This window comes from Pollicipes pollicipes, unplaced genomic scaffold, assembly GCF_011947565.3.
Source record: "Pollicipes pollicipes isolate AB1234 unplaced genomic scaffold, Ppol_2.1 Scaffold_4219;HRSCAF=4965_pilon_pilon_pilon, whole genome shotgun sequence".
Taxonomy (NCBI): Eukaryota; Metazoa; Arthropoda; class Thecostraca; order Pollicipedomorpha; family Pollicipedidae; genus Pollicipes; species Pollicipes pollicipes.
In genome coordinates, this window is record NW_023596448.1 from 4,562,939 (window position 1) to 4,583,105 (window position 20,167).

Genomic DNA, 20,167 nt, shown 5'->3' on the forward strand with positions numbered 1-20,167 from the left:
CGATTCATGGGATGTTCTTTACGAAAAAATGCCGCCGATGATAGCTTATCCTGGGGTCCCAGTCCCCTTCTAAGAATAAAGCCTCTCCAAAGAGATCTAAGGAATTTATCAGGAATGGAGGCTTATAATTGTTGTTTTCGGCAGAGTTTACCCTACGATTCAATCCACATTCACACATACCGTGTTACACAATATCCGTACATGAAATATGTCAGCGCCATCTATGAAGGATTTTTAGAAACATTTGATGAATGCCCCTCTTGGCATTGTATCGTGCCAGTGCGTGGGGTTGGAGGATTTGATGCGTGTGTGGGAAGCATAGCAGTGTTAGGGATGATCGAGGCACTCAGGGTCCAAATTTAGAAGTCAAGGTGTTGTTCTCAAGTGCTCGCAAGACCCGGAGACCGGGCAACGGAGAAAAAAGCAGAGGTAGACTTCCCTTTGTGTACTTACCTATCTCTTTGTGGTATTCAATATGGCCGACGATCAGCTGTTTAGTCAGTGTGGGTGAAAGGTTTTGATGATTTCATTTCTTTGCAGAAATGGAGCTCAGAGTCGGCAACAAGTATCGATTAGGTAGAAAAATTGGCAGTGGATCGTTCGGCGATATTTACTTAGGTAAGTGCAATGCATCTTCAAGGAGCACTCCATGACAGTTCCTAGCCCATCTATGTACCTGCCTATGCACCTGTTTACCCACTTACTGATAGCCGGGAGGTAGGAGACTAATATTTTTGTCAGCTTGATTGTAGATTTAAGTGCCAGAGTTTGCATGTTTGCAACAAACCTGCTTTGCGCCACACTGATGTCTGCGAAGATCACAATTTTTTAGGCATCAGGCTGGGTTCAAAGGTGATATGACAGACTGCAACAATAGTTTGATTGTATGGCACCATCGTTTTATATAAATTGGTGGATAAGAGATCTTGATAAGTGTATTTGGTGGATATGTAGGCAAGGTTAAGGGGTCTTGTTTAATCCAGAGAGGTCCTTCCACAGGCCAGACATTGATATGCATGTTTTGAGAAGTTTGTATGTAAAATGGGTGGAGATGCTCTGTTATGGATCATTCATATCAGAGATCCTAGGCCAGATGCACCCAATCCACCTGCCTGTAATTTTCCACACTATGTCAATGTCAATGTCACATATTATGTTTAACCCTTGATTCTGAAAGAGACGGAGCTGCTGAAGTAAGTTTGCTCTATGCTGATAACTGTTCAGGTACTTTTTGCCTTCATTCAGATTTGGTTCTGGTAGTGAAGGGGATGTGAGGGCAATTTCTATGGCATAAAAGTATTTCCTGTGGTTTGCACCTCAATGTGCTTCCAATGGACTTACATTTTAACAGTATGCACTCTCTTCATGAGACAGGACTTTTCCAAAGGGCCTCCAGTGTATTGAAAACCTCTGGGGATGTAAAAACTCATGATATCATGTGGGCTTATCTTGTTCATATTCCCCATCTTCATGCATTCAGTATCAGTGTCTTGTCTACCTCGTAATTATGACATTGCGTCAGCGGCCAAAGCTCTACTAGCAATCAAGATACTATTTGTCTCAGGATTTCAGGACACAGATGAGCTGCTAACACTGTAGGTTTTGCCTACAACTTAGCTTAGTCAACTATGTTTCCCACTGGAGCATTAAGTGATGGGCTGCATTGATAGAGTACCACTTAATCCCAACAAATTACCTATGTTAAGTAAATGACCGTCCTAAAGCATTACAGATCTGAAAACCAATCAGTGTATTGGAATGTAAAGCGGCTTCTGAAAAATGCAAAAACACCTTATGGATATGTGCTGTTTCATGATCCCAGACAATGAAGGCACTGGGGTGGAATGAAAATGTGCAATTTTACACTGACCAGCTGGCATCTGAGTCTACTTGGGCACAGGTGATATCACATGTGGCATTAAAAAATAGTGTGTGGCTACTGAGGGCATGCCATCCTGAATTAGAAAGACAGTCATGTTACAGGACTAAGACTGTGCTAACCAGCAACCTAGCAGCATGTGTATGACTGTAGTCTGCTTTAAAGCACACAGTTTGTCCTGGATACGTATGTTCGTGAGTTTGGTGCTTGTCTGTAATTTCTAATTACGGGATATAGGTTTTATCAGTCCGCCAAAATTGTAGTCTGCCAAAATTGTAATATGAAGGTTTGTGTTGGAGTCGGAGGCACACCATCATTTTTTATTCCTGTTTTTGAGAACATATTGCCTCTGATGGGGGAAGGAAAACAGTTCATTAACCTTTTATATTGTAGCAAGGATGGGGTGCTCTGAGTAACATTGGCATCAGAGTCCTCGTGACTTCCCATTGGAACACGGTGCATAACTCATGTGGCATGAACTATGAACTGATTTTGTCAAGTTTGGTATTCAAACAGTGCTATTGGGCTTCACCATGCCTGGTGAGCTGTGACACTGCACTGTGGCAAGTTTTTGCATAATTTCTTATTAAGGCAAAAGTGTGCCATGGGTGGAAATGAAAGCCATGTGGCACAAGCATTTAAACTACTTTATCCATTTTTGAGACACTAGGACCGGTAGTGTGAAATCAAGCCTCTTGGGTGGCACCAATTGAACATGATCTTGAATTTCAGATCACCTTTTGTGTGTTGTAAACCTGGGTGCCATTTCCTTGTTGTTTGAAAGGTGGCATGCCATTTGCCAGTATAATTGTAATCTTGAAATCACAAGAGAAGCATTATTACATGAGGACATTGCATTATTATGACCTGAGTGTGAAGACAATGGATTTGTACTAGCAGTTATAGCATGTGATCTTGATAGGGCAACTAGGTAGCCTTCACTTGTGTCAAGTAATTCCTAAACTCATAACATGCATGCATGTCATGCATGTTTTAGGAGTGGTCCCTTGGACTCAACAATCACAAAATTAGAGGTGTCACAATCATGCAAATTGTTACATTGGGATTTAGTTAATTTGTTGCCTGCACCATAAGACTGGAGTGCAGAGTTCATGGTGCCTTTTTGACCAGTGAATATCAATTTTTCCTGTGGGGACCTAGACATGTCTGGGTTTCTTTATGGCCCTGTCCACTGGGACACATGAATTGGCTTTTGACCAACTGTATGTATGTATGCTCTGGCAGATCTTAACAAAGGGCAAGCATTAAAGATTGCCATGCTGGAGTGCCAAAATAGAAGACATGTGTGATGCATGGTTTGTATGTGCACATGTGCATTGTTGTTGCATTTGGACACACCTGGGGATTTGTGCCAAAAACATCTTTTTTGAAGTTGCCAACACAGTGAGCTGGAAAACAGTTGACACATATGATTGATGTTTGAGTTTTCCAGATGAGATAGAGACATTCACCATGGTGGCCTTGCATACTATGTCTAAAAATTAAGGTGATAACAGCTTACTATACTAATTTGACATTAGACAGCAGAGTTGTTACTGAATTGTGGCCTTGTTTGTTGTGCTGTACTGATGCAACTAGCTGTGATAAGCAATCTTGCTCACTGGGGAATGAACTATAAATGAATCTGCCTCCAAGTAGCAAACACTGATGAATTGTGTGCCAGAGCAAATGTTAACAGACAGTGCTTAAGTAGATGTCTGCTAAATCCTAAAGTAGATGTATTTATCCAAAGTCCTTTCTTGAACATTTCTTCTGACATCAACATATTTTCTAGCATTGTGTTTGTGCTGCACATACCATACATGTAGCAGCATAATGTGTTTTCAGATTATTTTGGTCTCACAGGAGACTCCTATGTGCTGATATTGTGTATTTTGTTAAAAGTTATGGGATTGCCATGCTAGAGCTGATACATAACATGACACCACCTTGCCATGCTAAACAAAATTAAGTTGATGTGTCACTGTATTAACAGATGAAGATACCATGTTTAGGCCACCATGTAAGAAATAATCATGTGGGATTTAGTCCATGTAGGTCATAGTCACAGAAATTTCGTTCTCTGGAAGATAAAGAGTTTTAGTCTTATCAAAAATATGTATGGAGCAAAGTTTGTAGAAAAGATCGTCCACGAATTGTACTACGCTTATTTGCCATTTTCCAACCTTCCCTCCCTAATTACGCACTGGTTACGCTTGGCGAAACCGCTCCCCTGGTGCGTTGTGATAAGGGCAACGTGCCAAAAAGTAGCGTCCGTTTGCCCTCCCCCCCCCCCCCCCCCCACTGAGGCAGTGACGCGAGCGGGAGTGTTCCCGTCTATGACAGGAATCCAACGTCTCCTGGCTTTGAGGTTTTAATAGGCGTTGAAATATTTCAGCATTATTTTCAACCACTTGTAAACGTAGCGTCGCTGCCGTAAATTCCCGCTCCCGTGTTGTGCTCTCGATGCGCTCCATCAAACCGCTCTCCCCTCAACGTAACGTTACGCTGCCGCAAATGCCCCCTCCCGTGTTGTGCTCTCGATGCACTCCATCAGGTCCCTCTCCTCTCCATGAGAAACGTTATTTATGGATGGTCCCAAAGTTGTAGCATGCTCTTGATGTGAATGCCCCCTCCCGTGTTGTGCTCTCGATGCGCTCCATCAGGTCCCTCTCCTCTCTATGAGAAACGTTATTTACGGATGGTCCCAAAGTTGTAGCATGCTCTTGATGTGAATGCCCCCTCCCGTGTTGTGCTCTCGATGCACTCCATCAGGTCCCTCTCCTCTCCATGAGAAACGTTATTTATGGATGGTCCCAAAGTTGTGGCATGCTCTTGTGACTCAAATGGCAATGCTCTATTTCCCAGGTTTTTCACCCCGCTGCAGTATTGCTTCACATTTTGACCTTAACACGGCCGGTCGTAGAGGGGTACTACCTAGTGACAACTGTTGCGGTATTTTAATCCATGGCGTCACTGCCGAAGGTGAAGTGCTAAAGCGGCAATATCTCAGTTGTTTGGAGACTTACCGGAGTCAAATCATTGTCTCAGGAATAACAGTCCCCTGTTCATGTCAGGAAAGTGGAAATTAACTCTTTATAACGCAGTCCGTTGATCCCTCCCCGGGCAGCAATTTGGTCTCCTCCGCCGGGCGGGCGGGAGGCATCACAGACCCACCCACTTCATGCACAGCGGAACATATGCTAGACAACGACGGTATGCCAGATCTGAGCGGGAGGCGTCATCGGTGAGCTCGTATAAAACGGCGTCAGAAAAGTGTCATGGAACCTCGGTGCCGCTGGCTTTCGATTGGTCAAACCGGCTTGGCCGGGTTGAATTGGTGTTTTTCGGCATCTCCGGCGTTTATCTTTGGAGATAGGTCTGCCATGACAGCGGGAAGGCGGCGATAGCTCTTGGTGCGCGAAACCATGCGATTAAGAGGCGCATCAGTGACCGTGACAGGTTACCCGTGAAGTCTGGTCAGAGGTTAAGCCCGATGTGCATGACTCACCATGTTATCTGGGGAGCTGAACGCGTCAAGTCAAGGAAGAAGCGATGTCGGGTGTCGCCACGCTGCCCAATAAATCGAACGTGTCCGTGACATGATGAGAATGGTCCTGCGCCAGCTGATTCAGCCGGTGCATTTGAACGACGTGCGCAATGGATGACCTGACGTGATCCTGATCTGCTGGCCTGATCAGGCGCAGAAAATGAATGCACATAGCCCCAGGGTCAGGATTGCCCTTTGCAGTTATTTAAGGTCAGTGAGAACAAAACTGTGAAAAAGTTTGGACGTATTTTCATCGTACTGAACTTTCGCGGTACGAATTGAGAGCAGGCATAGCTAGGGCTGATGGCCTGCTATGGCTTTGTTCTTGTAACAAAGCTATGTTTTACTAAGCTCTCGCATAGACACAGGCAGGTATCTGCTTCCCATAGCCTGCTGGAAATGGCTGGAGAACGAATTTGCTTGCGACCTGAAATTACCAGATTCTTCTTATTTATCAGTGTTGCGCCCACCTTGAAGGTCATATGTCCAGGTCACGTCGGCGAATGACCTCCGGCAGTTAAAACATCCCTACGTGTCGGACCAGGATGTGGTTGTACTTGAGCTATGTAGAACGCATTTTAATGTTGTCTTCCTGTCGTCTTCGCCCTGTGTTTGTTAAGCGAACTGCATTTTCGTTTTGATTGTAATGAGGCTGAACGCCAGATAGCTTACTGACCATCGCGCCACCCGACTTGCTTTTGAGGATAGCGTCATCTCTCATTGAAACGGCCAAGTCAGCATGCATAAAACCAAATCGCATTGCCTTGGTTGTGTCTGACGACGTTGTTGTACTAGTAGGTACTGATAAATATCACCGCACTTGCGATGAGGATCAGTCCAAGCCCCGTGAGCACAGGTCGCATCATTCAGCACTGGTTTCAGGGATCCCATTGACCCCGAGTGGTCATGGCGCCGATGGGGCGCGGTCAGTATACCAGGCTGGGAAAACAGTAAAGTAACTGGAGCTTACAACGAAGAAGTTCTTAAAATTATATCTATAAAGGCATCTAAGATGATACGAGGGCAATGACAGTGGTCTAAAGTGATGTCTGATTGATAACTTAGGTCCTTGAAATTATGTCCGTCTTTCTGATAAAAGTCAATTTCGACGCTCACTGTCGTAGCAATCAACGCATTGTCTGAGCACTGTATGAACAGACCAGTGACGACGCCGCTCCTGACGGGCTGGCAGTGACATCACTGATCTGTCTGAGGCCGCTGGGAAGCCGGCCGGAGCTGAGTAACCGGACGGCAGCCCGGCCCGCTCGTACCATGGCCAGTCGGGACCGGGCTGGCGGTGACGTCATTGGTCTGTCTGAGGCCGCTGGGAAGCCGACCTGAGTTGAGTAACCGGACGGCAGCCCGGCCCGCTCGTGCCGTGGTCAGTGGGGACCGGGCTGGCGGTGACGTCACTGGTCTGTCCGAGGCCGCTGGGAAGCCGGCGAGAGCTGAGTAGCGGGACGGCAGCCCGGCCCGCTCGTGCCGTGGCCAGTGGGGACCGGGCTGGCGGTGACGTCACTGATCTGTCTGAGGCCGCTGGGAAGCCGGCCAGAGCTGAGTAACCGGACGGCAGCACGGGCCGCCCGTGCCGTGGCCGGTCGGGACTGGGCTGGCGGTGACGTCACTGGTCTGTTCGAGGCCGCTGGGAAGCCGGCCAGAGCTGAGTAGCCGGACGACAGCCCGGCCCGCTCGTGCCGTGGCCAGTGGGGACCGGGCGTCCACTGGACAGCCGGTCGCGGGCGGCAGGTACCTCATTAGCTCTGTGTAAACCCCGAGAAATCTGCAGCGTTGCGGTCTGTGCGCAAACTGTGAATATTCTCACACTGGCTTCACTTTGCGTTGGCGCCGGACCGCGGCGAAGTAGTTGTAGTTCTCCCAGCGCACTGGACTGCTGTGGCCTAGCTAGCCAGCAGCCCAATGCAAACATCACTAGTTCGGACTCAGACTAGCCCTATATATACCAATAATTGGCCTGCAGATTGAGGCGTCGCTTACTGTCTTTGCAGCGTGATAAGGGCTATTGTGATGTAAATAATGGCCTGCGCTCATCCCTCAGTCAAATGAGACGGAAGGAATACAAGGCAATACGTCCCACCGTTTAGCTCTTTCAGAACTACACTGGCAGACCACAAGGGCATTTCGTTGTGCGGTCCGTAAAGGGACAGTCGGCGAAAAAATATTGTCTCGTCTTTGGGATTTGTTTGAACCAGAGGATGAGCTTAGCCATTTAATTCGCTTTTGTTTATAGCAGCTGCAAATTTGACATGTTTTAATTTGTCTTGAACTGTGACGTCATCGGTGCTTCAGACCATGAAAAAGCGATTTCGGGCGTGATATGCAGAGCCGCCGATCGCAGATTGACGCGGCGAGCCCGGTCCAGTAGTTCCAGAGGTGGCGGGGGGGGGGGGGGGGGGGGGGGAGGGGAGGGATGTGTTCCGATGAACTCGCGGATTGCGACGTATTCCAGCCGACGCCAGGGTCACTGTACCTGACTGTCGCTAGTCTATAAGTATAGCTGGCGGACGCGATCCCCAGAACTGCTCGGGTTTGATGACAGTTTGCGTGCGCCCGAGTCCATTCATCGCACATGTGTAGGTGGCAAATTCAATACCGGGTCATGTCTGATGCTTCACTTCGTTCCTTCTGCTTAATGGCTCCGCGTTCCAGGTACAAATATATCGACTGGGGAGGAGGTGGCCATCAAGTTAGAAAGCCTTCGAACGAAACATCCTCAGCTTTACATCGAATCTAGATTTTACAAGATGCTTCTAGGTGGAGGTGAGTTGCGTTGGGGTCTTGTACTGCGCGGAAGCGCGCGCGCGGGCCCCGCCAGATCCCGAAGGCAGAGCAGTGTGACGGACTTCAGCGCCAGGCTTGTGCTCCGTCCGGGTCTGATTCCGCGTCAGCATATACCATATTCGGACCAACCCCTTCGTGAGCCGGTCACTGAATACAGCGAATAGTTGGGCCAAATCGGCGAGGGTGGGGGGGGGGGGGGAGGTCTCCTTTACACGCAGCAGTGCTGCACGTCTTCAACGGTACAGAATCGCCTCCGACAGTCACCTGGGCTGACTCTTCTCAAGTGGTCTGTATATATGTATATATGTATATATATATATATATATATATATATATATATATATATATATATATATATATATATATATGTACATGGATGTAGCCCGTAGCATGTGTCTGACCTCATCAGACGCATAAGGTCACATTTCCGGATGGAGCGGCCGTCTCGTGTCTGGCTGGCTCATTATTCGGGTTGGGGTGAAGGTGACAGGAGAGAGGGTGGGCTTGTTCAGCCCGGCGCCCTCACCAGCTGACTCCGCCGCCTGCGCCCCCAGTCGGGATCCCGGTAGTAAAATGGTACGGCACTGAAGGCGACTACAACGTCATGGTGATGGAGCTGCTGGGTCCCAGTCTAGAGGACCTCTTCACCTTCTGTTCAAGGAAGTTCTCACTGAAGACGGTGCTGCTGCTGGCCGATCAGATGGTGAGTAGACGGCGCCATGACGTCGACGCTCGGTCCGCGGTGCCCTGTTTAGTGTGCGGGGAGCTGCAGCCGTCCGCGGTCTCGGACAGTCGGTTCTGCTATGGCGGTGGCTGTATGTCAAGCCTTGGCTTCCGGGCTGTCGCGACCCATGACCGTTGGCTTCCGCGACGGTGCTGCCGGGGTCTGCGGGCGGGTGTGTCATATGCGCATTTGCGTAGTTCATCACATCACATTTACTTATGTCATCGGCAGCGACTCCATGTAAAAGCTCCTTGGCTCGGGTGGAGGCGGGTGGACTTTTGTGTGGATGCTGCGCGAGATCTTACCAGCTCGAAAAAACCTCGCTCAGGTGAAAAAGGCGTTATTTGTATTTAGCCCACGGCAGCCAACGGCTTTGCTGCTGTCGAGAATGGTTTCCTGTCACACACCGCCGCCTGATGACGCTGAGACGATGCTTGCTGTGGGGCGGTGCTGAAGGTCAGTGCCTCTGCTGGAGGTTAGTTCCTGGGAGTAGTGAGCGCAGTGCGAGTGAACGCGGCTGCTCGTGACGGCGCGGGGCGAAGCTGGTGACGTCTGCGGCCGGTCTGGTGTCGGCGGCGACCGAGCGCGCCGTGCGGTCCGCACCGACCTGGGCCGTCCAGGCAGCTGGGCCCCGGCCGCTCCGGCTGGCCGCTGACTGCGCCCTGCCAGGCTCTCGTGTCCGTCGTCCGCCGCTCGACGCACACGGCCGGACCTCCAGGCCGCTGCGAACAGCCGTTCTCAACGATTTCTCGCATATTCTTGAATGCGAGCACGTTAAGCGCCAGATTGCACGGGTTTTCTGCAGAGCGCCACGCCCGCGTCAGCTCGTCAGCTAAGCGCTGACTTGGCGAGGTGCCGGCCTGGAAGCACGGCCATGACTGCGGTCCTGCCCGGATCTTCCTGGCTTCCCATTCGCGACCGGCTGAGCAGCACCACCGCCAGCGTCGTCTTGTTCGGAATGAACCGCCGCACGTCCACATAGTACGCGCCACTCGCCATCCCGCACTTGTCTGTCTACTGCAATTGGCAGGCGGGACACACGCGTGAGCACAGGGTGACCGGCGCAGCCCACCCGGCCTCTCAGCGCGAGGACCGGGCCGGGCCTGCCGCTGTCCGGGCCGCGCCGGCCGCCGGTGTGGTGGGGCGACTCCTCAGCGCGAGGACCGGGCCGGGCCTGCCGCTGTCCGGGCCGCGCCGGCCGCCGGTGTGGTGGGGCGGCTCCTCAGCGTGAGGACCGGGCCGGGCCTGCAGCTGTCCGGGCCGCGCCGGCCGCCGGTATGGTGGGGCGGCTCCGCGGCACCGCTCAACAGTGATTCAAACCGAGTACTGGGTGCTTGAGACGGTCGCATGAGTGGCTTTATGTTTGCGCTCTACGCGCACGATTAAAGGCTCGACAATCCAATATCGAGCGCTCCAAATCTCGCTGGCTCTCAGCGAACGTGGCGATATGTGTGAGAGTTGGAGAGGCCGCCGGCCCGAGCAGCCCAGCACGTCAAGTCGATGAGGAATGCAGTTGCAATGAATGATTACAGCCCTGTGGGACTGTTCGTCGCGCCCGCTTGGATGTAAGACGAGGGGGGGGGGGGGGGAGGAAGCACACGGGGCGTGGGGTCGGTGGTGCGCCGTGTATGCACCGTTGGAATGTGTTCCCTTCGTGCACGGACATCCGAGGCCGGGACCTGCGGGGAAATGAAGCGTGCTTGGATCAGAATAGTAAGGCAAGCCGGCATTTGCCGACCACACCATCCAACTGAATTCCATCGGAGGGACTCCCATCGCGTCACAGTTACGAGCGTGCAGGGGGCATTGGTGGCCATTGAGGACGGGCGGGCCTGCCCGTGTGTGCGGTGCGGAGCTGGCGTACCCCCGCCGCGGGGGCGGGGTGCCGACATCGGTGACGTCACCGCTGCCGGCAGTGACCGTCCCGGACCCCGCGCCCGTGGTGCCGCCCTCACCTGAGCTTCCGTGACGCTCCGGGCGCCAGCCCGGCCGCTGGGCGACCGGCTGGGCCGCTGGGGGACCGGCGGGGCCGCTGGGCGACCGGCCCGGCCGCTGGGTAACCGGCCGGGTCGCTGGGTAACCGGCCGAGCCGCTGGGTAACCGACCCGGTCGCTGGGTAACCGGCCTGGCCGCTGGGCGACCGGCTGGGCCCCTGGGCGACCGACCCGGTCGCTGGGTAACCGGCCGAGCCGCTGGCCGTTGGCCCGGGCGGCCAACTGCAGAGGTCGGTGGTGCTGGCAGCCGTACGGCCGATGGGCTGTCTGTGGCTCGGAGATGCTGAATGGTACGCTGCTGGCTACGCTCCGCATGCACCGACGTACGCTTGACAATGCATGTGCCAAGCGGAATGTGCTGCCCAACGCCGGTTGCAGACATCATTCGTCCTCATGTCTGCGTGATAGATGCAGCCGCGGCCTTATTTGTCTTCGCCATGAAGGAAACGGCATATTTAACTCACGGAAGAAAAAGGCCTCGCTGCCTTTGTCGATGGCTCCGCGGTGGGAGCAAAAATCGTTCGGCGGTTCCGGTTGGATGGGTCCTTATTTGGGAGGATTGTTGTGGCGTGATGTTTGAGGATATCTGGCGGCGGGCCGCGCAGGTCGGCCGCTCGGCGCTGCAGCGGTAAAGCGGCGCGTCGTTAGACAGATCAGGGGCCGTCCCACGTCTCGCGCCGGGGCGGTGCACTTCGCGTGCAGACACGGCTCGGTCGGAGGCGTGTTCGCCTGTCACGCGGCACCTGCGGCTTCGATGCCCGACTGGCGCGATGGCCTCGGGCGCTGGTGTGACCAGTGTAGTCGCCAGTGCGTCACAAGGGGTTGTGTGACGACGTGCGCCGCTCAGCATATGACTCGAGGTAAGCGATCCGTGAGCTGTTGCCGATCAGAAGGCTGTGCCATGCGGCTGGCAGCGGTTGCTAACCAGCACGTTACACTACGGGACGATGAAGCGGCAGAATGACCGCCGCAGTCGGAGCGCCCATAAAGCCAGATGTCATCATCGGACGTTGAAAAGGCGCACGCTAGTGGCCGGACTGTCGCGGCAGACCGCCGTATCCACGCTAGTGGCCGGACTGTCGCGGCAGACCGCCACATCCACGCTAGTGGCCCGACTGCTGCGGCAGACCGCCACATCCACGCTAGTGGCCCGACTGTTGCGGCAGGCCGCCGTACCCACGCTAGTGGCCTGACTGTTGCGGCGGACCGCCGTATCCACGCTAGTGGCCGGACTGTCGCGGCAGACCGCCACATCCACGCTAGTGGCCCGACTGTTGCGGCAGGCCGCCGTATCCACGCTAGTGGCCCGACTGTTGCGGCAGGCCGCCGTATCCACGCTAGTGGCCTGACTGTTGCGGCGGACCGCCGTATCCACGCTAGTGGCCTGACTGTTGCGGCAGACCGCCGTATCCACGCTAGTGGCCCGACTGTTGCGGCAAGCCGCCGTATCCACGCTAGTGGCCCGACTGTTGCGGCAGACCGCCGTATCCACGCTAGTGGCCCGACTGTTGCGGCAGGCCGCCGTATCCACGCGGCGTAAGATCAGCAGAGCTGAGGAAATCAGCTGAAAACTTATCAAGCCTCTACTGCACTCTTCCTCGGGGAAGGTCCGGAAGCAGGAGGTATTTATTTTATTTTTGCCCTTCGCACCGGATGTGCCTGATACACCCACGGTTTCTACCTGGAGAGCCAGGTGGAGGCACCGGCCTGTGGATGCTGCAATAGCTCACCGACTGTTATCCACCTCTGAGTGGACTGCAGCTCCCTCGGCGATGAGAGGGTACGCCACTTTTGACAGTTTAGAGTTTTGGCGTCGCTAGCAAGGGGACCGTTGGAAGTCTGATGTTGACGATGTACTTGCGTTTTATGTGATGCTGGACTTCAAGTATTGATATGCTGCGGTATCAGGTCCAAACACCTCTACGGACTGGATTCCCGCTCTTTCAATGTACGTATTAGTTGGGCGATCGTATAGACTCAGTACAGATGAAGTGTGAAATGATCTTTGGAGTTGGTGCACCCGAAAATCACCAGTCAAATCAATCCAACTCTGCTGGAGGGCAAGACTGTTACACTACTGCGCACACTAACGGTAGGGACTGTACATTCGATATTTGCTCGTAAGCTCTGCAAATGTAATGCAGGAACCCTGGACGTTACGTACAGTGATTCACCGAAAAGGCGCGTCGGTCATGAAAGGTATGTAGGTCACCGATGACACCAAGCACGGGAATTCTGCCAAAGATTGGGAATGTCGAACTTCTAGAATGCATCCTGTCCATTCATAGTTGGATGCCTAACCTTGCCAAGTGTCGGAGCGGGCGTTGACCTTCATGTCACCGTCGGTCATGGCTGTTGGACCGCGGGGCCGCGGGGCTGAGATTGAGGTCGTAAGTTGTGCAGGCCGCCGGCCGTCCCCAAATGGTGACCAGATTGAGCGTCCACCCCGCGGTGTGGCGTGAAATAATGAGCCCATGGGGCAGGGCGTCCAGCTATTCCGGCGCGCGCTGATGGCTTACACCTGGCTGGCGGCGGTGGCTGGCGGCGCCGGCGGCCGTCGCTCGCGGCGCCGGCCGCCGTCGCTCGCCTGCCGAATCGGGGCGTCGCCGCGGCGGCCGGCGGCCGGCGGCCGGCCGGCGAGCCGGGCCCGGCTGAGTCAGCTGGCGGCCTGCTGACGTCAGCCGTCGGCCAGTGTCGGCGCCGCGGCTCCAGCGACCGGCTCGGCGGCGGCCGACGCCGCCAGTCGGGGCGCGGGCCGCAGATGGCCGGCGCGCGCTCCAGGGAGCTGTGCGCTGCCGCCTCCGGCTCCCCCGGGCCCGCAGTGGGCGGGAGCCCGGCAGAAACACCCGCAGCTGACCGAAGAGAAGCGGCCCTGTGGCCAGATGTACCGGCCGGCCGGTCCGCGCGTTGATCTGTGATGTGATAGCGGTCGCCGATATATTGTGGCTATGACTGATGGTGCGGGACTTAAACAGGTTCGGGGGGGGGGGGGGATTGTCTTTCTAGATTCTGGGTGAGCGAGATGACATGCTTCCTCACCACGCATGCCATTTTGCATGGGCCCTTTCCATTGACGTCTTGTTGCGTCGCGTGCGTTCGGGACCCGCCGCGGGGTCGGTGATGGTCGGCGACTGTCATGCTGTGGCGTCGGCGGTGCACCGCCACACGACGCTGCGATGGGTGGCTGGCCCGTCAGTCGTTCCGTACCCGGCAGCCAGCTGTCTCTTCCCCGTGTTGGGAGGCGACGTGATCCGCTGGCGATGCGGGCGGAGGCGACGCGACCCGCTGGCGCGCCCGAGCGGCAGCGGGTCGCGGTTTTAGTCGTGTGATCCCCCACCGGGCGGACCGCAGCCCGGCTCCGGGGTCAGTGTCCCCCTCCCCCCCCCCCCCCCGGCCGCGGCCGGAGCCGCTGCCGGTACACGGCAGCCGCCAGCCGGCCAGCTCCGCGGACTGTTACCGATGACTGTCGCTTCGCCAGGCCGGAGGGTGAGCGTCACACCTGGTGCGTGGAGGGGCGGGGGTCGTCGGTCGGAGGGCGGGCGTCGGTCGCACACGTCACGGTTAGTACCGGGCCGGCCGCAGGACAGGTGGGAAACCGCAAGACACGTGTGCGAAGTCGGGTCTTTGCTCCTTGGCACGGTAGCGTTTCGTGGCGCCGTGCTGACAGCGGCTCGGCCAGCGGTGGGCCGGTGAAGACCGAACGCCGCCGGCCCAGTACGGCGTGTTTCGGTTCCGGCGCTCGGGCCGTAGCCCACGTGGGCCGGCGCCTCGCGCCCAGCTGCGCGACGGCGGGCCAGGAGCCGAGCTGCGCGCCGGCGGGCCAGGAGCCGAGCTGCGCGACGGCGGGCCAGGAGCCGAGCTGCGCGGCGGCGGGCCTGGAGCCCAGCCGCGCGACGGCGTCCGTGCGGTGGAGCGCCGCAGGCAGTGGCCACCTTAGGAGCAGTACGTGGGAGGGTGTCAATGAACCACCCACTCACCGGTCACGGCAGACGCGGAGCGGCCCAGGCGGCGGTAGCGCCCGGGCCTCCGGCAGCGACTCAGACAGGCCGCTGGACCCGGAGACGACGGAGCAGCAGCGGCCAGCCGGACCCGAACCCCGGCCCGGCCCGACGGCGTGCCGTGCTGTGTTGGTGATAGCGGCTGGCCGACGGCCGGCGACAGACGCGCACTTCGGGCTCCCGCACACCGCAGGCTCCCGCGCACCCCGGGCTGTCGTGCACCACGGGTTCCTGCGCACCCCGGGCTCCCGCGCACCCCGGGCTCCCGTGCGCCGCGCGCTGCCGCGTACCGCGGGCTGCCGCGCACCGCAACGCGGGCTGTCACGCACCACGGGCTCCCGCCGATCGAGGGAACGCGCTGACGACACCCAGCAATGCGCTCCTAATGCGGCCAAGGCTGCAGTGCCTGCCCTCGGCCTTAGGCTTCTCGGAAAATTCAATGTCTTGTCAGTAAATTGGGAGGGGCGAGCTATTCCGACGCGCACTCTCAGCGACTTAGCCGCTGGCTCCAGTGCAGTAATCAGCTTGGATATTATTGGGAGCGCTGGCGAGCATTTGTGCTCATTGTCAGCATAGTTGGTCCAAACGCCATCGAACGGTGTGGTCTGACCATTACGAGCCACAGGTCTCACCAGACGCGCCCAGCGTCGCTCCGCATGCGCGTCCGTTAACAGGTGCGGGCGGCTGTTTGGGACGTGTTCGGTAGAGCTGGACGGCATAGGGTTTTACGTGGAGTTGCGAGGGTCTCACGCCGTCCGGCCCGTTATGTCAGTTCGCGGAGAGCCGGACGGCAAAGATGCTGTTTGTCAACGAGCCGATGACATGCCGGACGCGCAGCCTCGCGACATGTGGTGACCGATGACGTGTTAAACGTGCGGTTTGGTCTTTGGCGTATGTATCTGGCAGTTGTCCGCCTGTAGTCGGGCATGCCTGGGATGAATTGCAATTCTGAGGACGTGCAGTTGGTCGTAACAAGTGAGCGTATAAGCTCTTGGTTACCCCCTTCTCCACATTTTAGTGTTTGCAATCTACGATAAAGGTGGACAAAGCTATGTTATTCTGGCAAAAATATATATGGATATCACTTTGTGCGGCACTGGTTCCGCACCATCACATTTAGACATTCATGTGCGGACCCCAGGCCCGGAATGCCCAGATCACCACCACAAAGAATCTTCTGCGAGTTTTGTCGAACTCTCCCAATCAGCACCAGGCTGGAGACATGCCGCTGCGCGTCAGGTGACCCCACGAGCGCACCTGGCAGCGATCTGACCTGGCTCGTTACGGGGTGCTGCCGGCTGCTCTCCGCGCCCTCAGTGGCCGGGGTGGCACCGCACTAGCAATCGCGAGGCAATCGGAAATATAAACATGTAAACCAGAATACATGCAGACATACACGCACATATATATATATATATATATATATGTGTGTGTGTGTGTGTTTGTATGTATGTATGTATATAAATATGAAACACAATCGGAAATTGCATGGAGTGGATCGATCCGTATTGTGACATTGAGACGGCCCCGCAATAAGAAGATGAAGACATGTGTCGACGGGACACACGCGGACCGACCGAGCGTCACGGTCGATGAGAGTCGAGGCAGACATCCGCGGAAATGACAAGATTGCGGCGCGTCCGACATCTCTGGCCCTCGGCTAGTATGTAATAATGGATGTTGCCTGTCGTGCGTCCGTCGTCACGTGTCCCTGACAGCGCCGTGGAGCCGGCGGCCGTTCTACGGCTGGCCTCCGCGGTGGTCAGGGGTCCGCGCCACAGCTGAAGCCTCTCTCTGAAGACGGCGGACGCTCGGTCGGCCGGCGACGCGCCGTGTCGGGCTGACTGCAGCGGCGGCAGCTGGGGCCGTCCCGACCCGTGGCGGCTCAGTCCCAGCAGCGGTGCCTGCCTCACTCGCAGCTGGGGCCGCCCCGTGGCGGCTGGGTCCCAGCAGCGGTGCCTGCCTCACCCGCAGCTGGGGCCGTCCCGACCCGTGGCGGCTCGCCCCAGCAGCGGTGCCTGCCTCGTTCGCAGCTGGGGCCGTCCCGTGGCGGCTGGGTCCCAGCAGCGGTGCCTGCCTCACCCGCAGCTGGGGCCGTCCCGACCCGTGGCGGCTCGCCCCAGCAGCGGTGCCTGCCTCACTCGCAGCTGGGGCCGTCCCGTGGCGGCTGGGTCCCAGCAGCGGTGCCTGCCTCACCCGCAGCTGGGGCCGTCCCGACCCGTGGCGGCTGGGTCCCAGCAGCGGTGCCCGCCTCACTCGCAGCTGGGGCCGTCCCGTGGCGGCTGGGTCCCAGCAGCGGTGCCTGCCTCACCCGCAGCTGAGGCCGTCCCGACCCGTGGCGGCTCGGTCCCAGCAGCGGTGCCTGCCTCGCTCGCAGCTGGGACGGCGCCCTCCATGGCTCACGGCTCACGGAAGAGCGGTCTGTTCCTAGAGGGTGGGGACTCAAATTATCATGCACAGCAGCCTCGAATGCCGTCATGTAGGCCCAGCATCAAATGGGACACTTGTTTAGGAACGTGTTGTCGTGCTCATGTTTAGTGACGAAATTCGACCGGACCCATTTCGAGCTATCCATATTGGTGAGGCGGGCAACGGCACTGACTTGTCTGGCGCCGGCGTGCATCTGGAGCATTCACTGGAGTTGACGCCAGAATCTAAATGCGTATACAGACACCTGCATACCAGACTCTTCTAAAATGAATACTTGTATTGGTCGTGGTCTTCCGAAGTGGACAGTCACGATGCACCGTTCGTGCGCATTGAAATTTCAGCAGTTATACGTTGGCTGACATTTTCCGGCTTGCAGCGGGCCGCAGTGACGTCACGGATGGGCTGTTATTTCCGGCGTGCTAAAGCGCTGGAATAGCCGCCCGTTGTCGTCTTTTCCCACCGGTTCAGGAGGTGGTGACCTGGGGAGGCCGAAGGGTGAGCGTGGGTTCCCCACCTGCGCGGTGGGCCGCTCCGGCGTGGGTTCCCCCCACTGCGCGTTGGCCGCTCCGGCGTGGGGTTCCCCCACCTGCGCGTTGGGCCGCTCCGGCGTGGGCTTCCCCCACCTGCGCGCTTGGGCCGCTCCGGCGTGGGCTTTCCCCACACCTGCGCGTTGGGCCGCTCCGGCGTGGGCTTCCCCCACCTGCGCGGCTGGGCCGCTCCGGCGTGGGGTTCCCCCACCTGCGCGGTGGTGGGCCCGCTTCCGGGCGGTGGGGTTCCCCCACCTGCGCGGTGGGGCCGCTCCGGTCGTGGGTTCCCCCCACCTGCGCGGTGGGCCGCTCCGGCGTGGGGTTCCCCCACTCTGCGCGGTGGGCCGCTCCGGCGTGCGGGTTCCCCCCACCTGACGCGGTGGGCCGGCTCCGGGCGTGGGGTTCCCCCACCTGCGCGGTGGGCCGCTCCGGCGTGGGCTTCCCCCACCTTCGCGGGTCGGGGTCACCGGGGCCGCTCCGGCGTGCTCGCAGTGCCGCGTGGGCGCTGCAGAGGTCTGTCAGGGCGTCAGCAGGGCTGCGCTCGGTCGGTGTTCCATGGACGAGCCAGCTGGTCGCAGTGCCGCGTGGGCGCTGCAGAGGTCTGTCGGGGCGTCAGCAGGGCTGCGCTCGGTCGATGTTCCATGGACGAGCCAGCTGGTCGCAGTGGACGGCGAGTACTGTTACGATGCTGGCCCGCATAGTCACGGCATATGACTGTGTTGACGCCACTGGATTATTGTCTCACGTATAGTGGCTATGTGCAGGCTGTTTACAACATCGTAAGTTGCTGTTTTCAACTGTGGTGGCGAACAGAAACCCAAAGATTCCCGTCCCTTAAACCAAACTGCTGACTGGGCGCGTACGCATGGTGTCGAACAGGGCGCGGTCGAAACCGATTTTGCCTAATGCACGATTGCCCCTAGTACTCACTGCCAGGGTTGACATCGGCGCTGGCCCGGTCGGGCAGCGGGTCAGTACAACCACGCGGCGCCTCCGTGGTGATGGTCAGACCGGCAGGGCTCTGCGGTGCGGCGACTGCCAGCGAGCGGGCGCGGCCGGGCGGGCGGCAGCGCTGCCAGACGTGCGCTCGGTTCCGGCCGGCGGACGTCCTGCATTCCCGGGCCGGCGCCGGCGCCACTCGGCGGCTGCTGGCGTCTGTTTATCGGCGGCGCCGCCCGGCTCCGCGAGCCGAGGCGGGCGCGCGGCGCCGTCGTTTGCGCCCCCGGTTGGCTTTGATCGGGCGAGCGTGTCAGTGCACGGCTCGCAGGCGGCGCGCGCGGCTGATGGCCGGCGGGCCGATGTCGCGCCGCCGTCCGCGCGCACCGGCCGCGCCGGTCCGGACCGCGCCGAGTCGCTCGGGTGCGTCCGCCGCCGCCAGCGGTACGCGCGCGCCGCCGTCCCACTGGCCGGGATGCGGCGGTGGGCCGCCATGACGGGCGCAATGCTCGCCGATGAACGACCTCAGAAGACACTGAGCGCCCGTCCTGAGCACTGGAGCACATCCTGTTCAGTCGGGCCGCGCCCGGGGCCGCCTGTCTGCCGGCGTCGTGCCGGTCGGAGCGGGGGACGTCGCGGATGGTGGGTCTCCCACGGGGCCGATGGGGCCGGCGGCTGACCGAATGCTGGGCAGTACCTGCCGGAGAGCGGCTGACCGAGTGCTGGCTGTACCTGCCGGAGAGCGGCTGACCGAGTGCTGGGCTGTACCTGCCGGAGAGCGGCTGACCGAGTGCTGGGCTGTACCTGCCGGAGAGCAGCTGACCGAGTGCTAGGCAGTACCTGCCGGAGAGCGGCTGACCGAGTGCTGGCTGTACCTGCCGGAGAGCGGCTGACCGAGTGGTGGGCTGTACCTGCCGGAGAGCGGCTGGCCGAGTGCTGGGCTGTACCTGCCGGAAAGCGGCTGACCGAGCGCTGGGCTGTACCTGCCGGAGAGCGGCTGACCGAGCGCTGGGCTGTACCTGGCGGGGAGCGGCTGACCGAGTGCTGGGCTGTACCTGCCGGAGAGCGGCTGACCGAGCGCTGGGCTGTACCTGCCGGAGAGCGGCTGACCGAGCGCTGGACTGTACCTGCCGGAGAGCGGCTGATCGAGCGCTGGGCTGTACCTGCCGGAGAGCGGCTGACCAAGCGCTGGGCTGTACCTGCCCGAGAGCGGGGCGGCCTGCGCCACACCGCCCAGTGTCCACCAGGGGAGCCTCGCCGACGTCGGTCGGCCGGTGTAACGTCAGCGAGGCTCGGCAGGCACGCACGTCTGCGGCCCGGCGTCCGACGC

At 58.0% G+C, this 20,167-nt stretch overlaps 1 protein-coding gene across 1 annotated transcript in view; it reads left to right on the forward strand.

Moving 5' to 3' along the window:
• The first annotated feature begins 259 nt into the window (after positions 1 to 259).
• LOC119095696 (casein kinase I-like) overlaps positions 260 to 20,167 on the forward strand; it is a 32,482-nt gene continuing 12,574 nt past the window's right edge. Inside the window, 4 exon segments of the mRNA XM_037218552.1 lie at positions 260 to 429; positions 541 to 618; positions 8,097 to 8,207; positions 8,783 to 8,931. Of these exon segments, the coding sequence (XP_037074447.1) occupies positions 543 to 618; positions 8,097 to 8,207; positions 8,783 to 8,931 (336 nt within the window). The 5' untranslated portion in view covers positions 260 to 429; positions 541 to 542.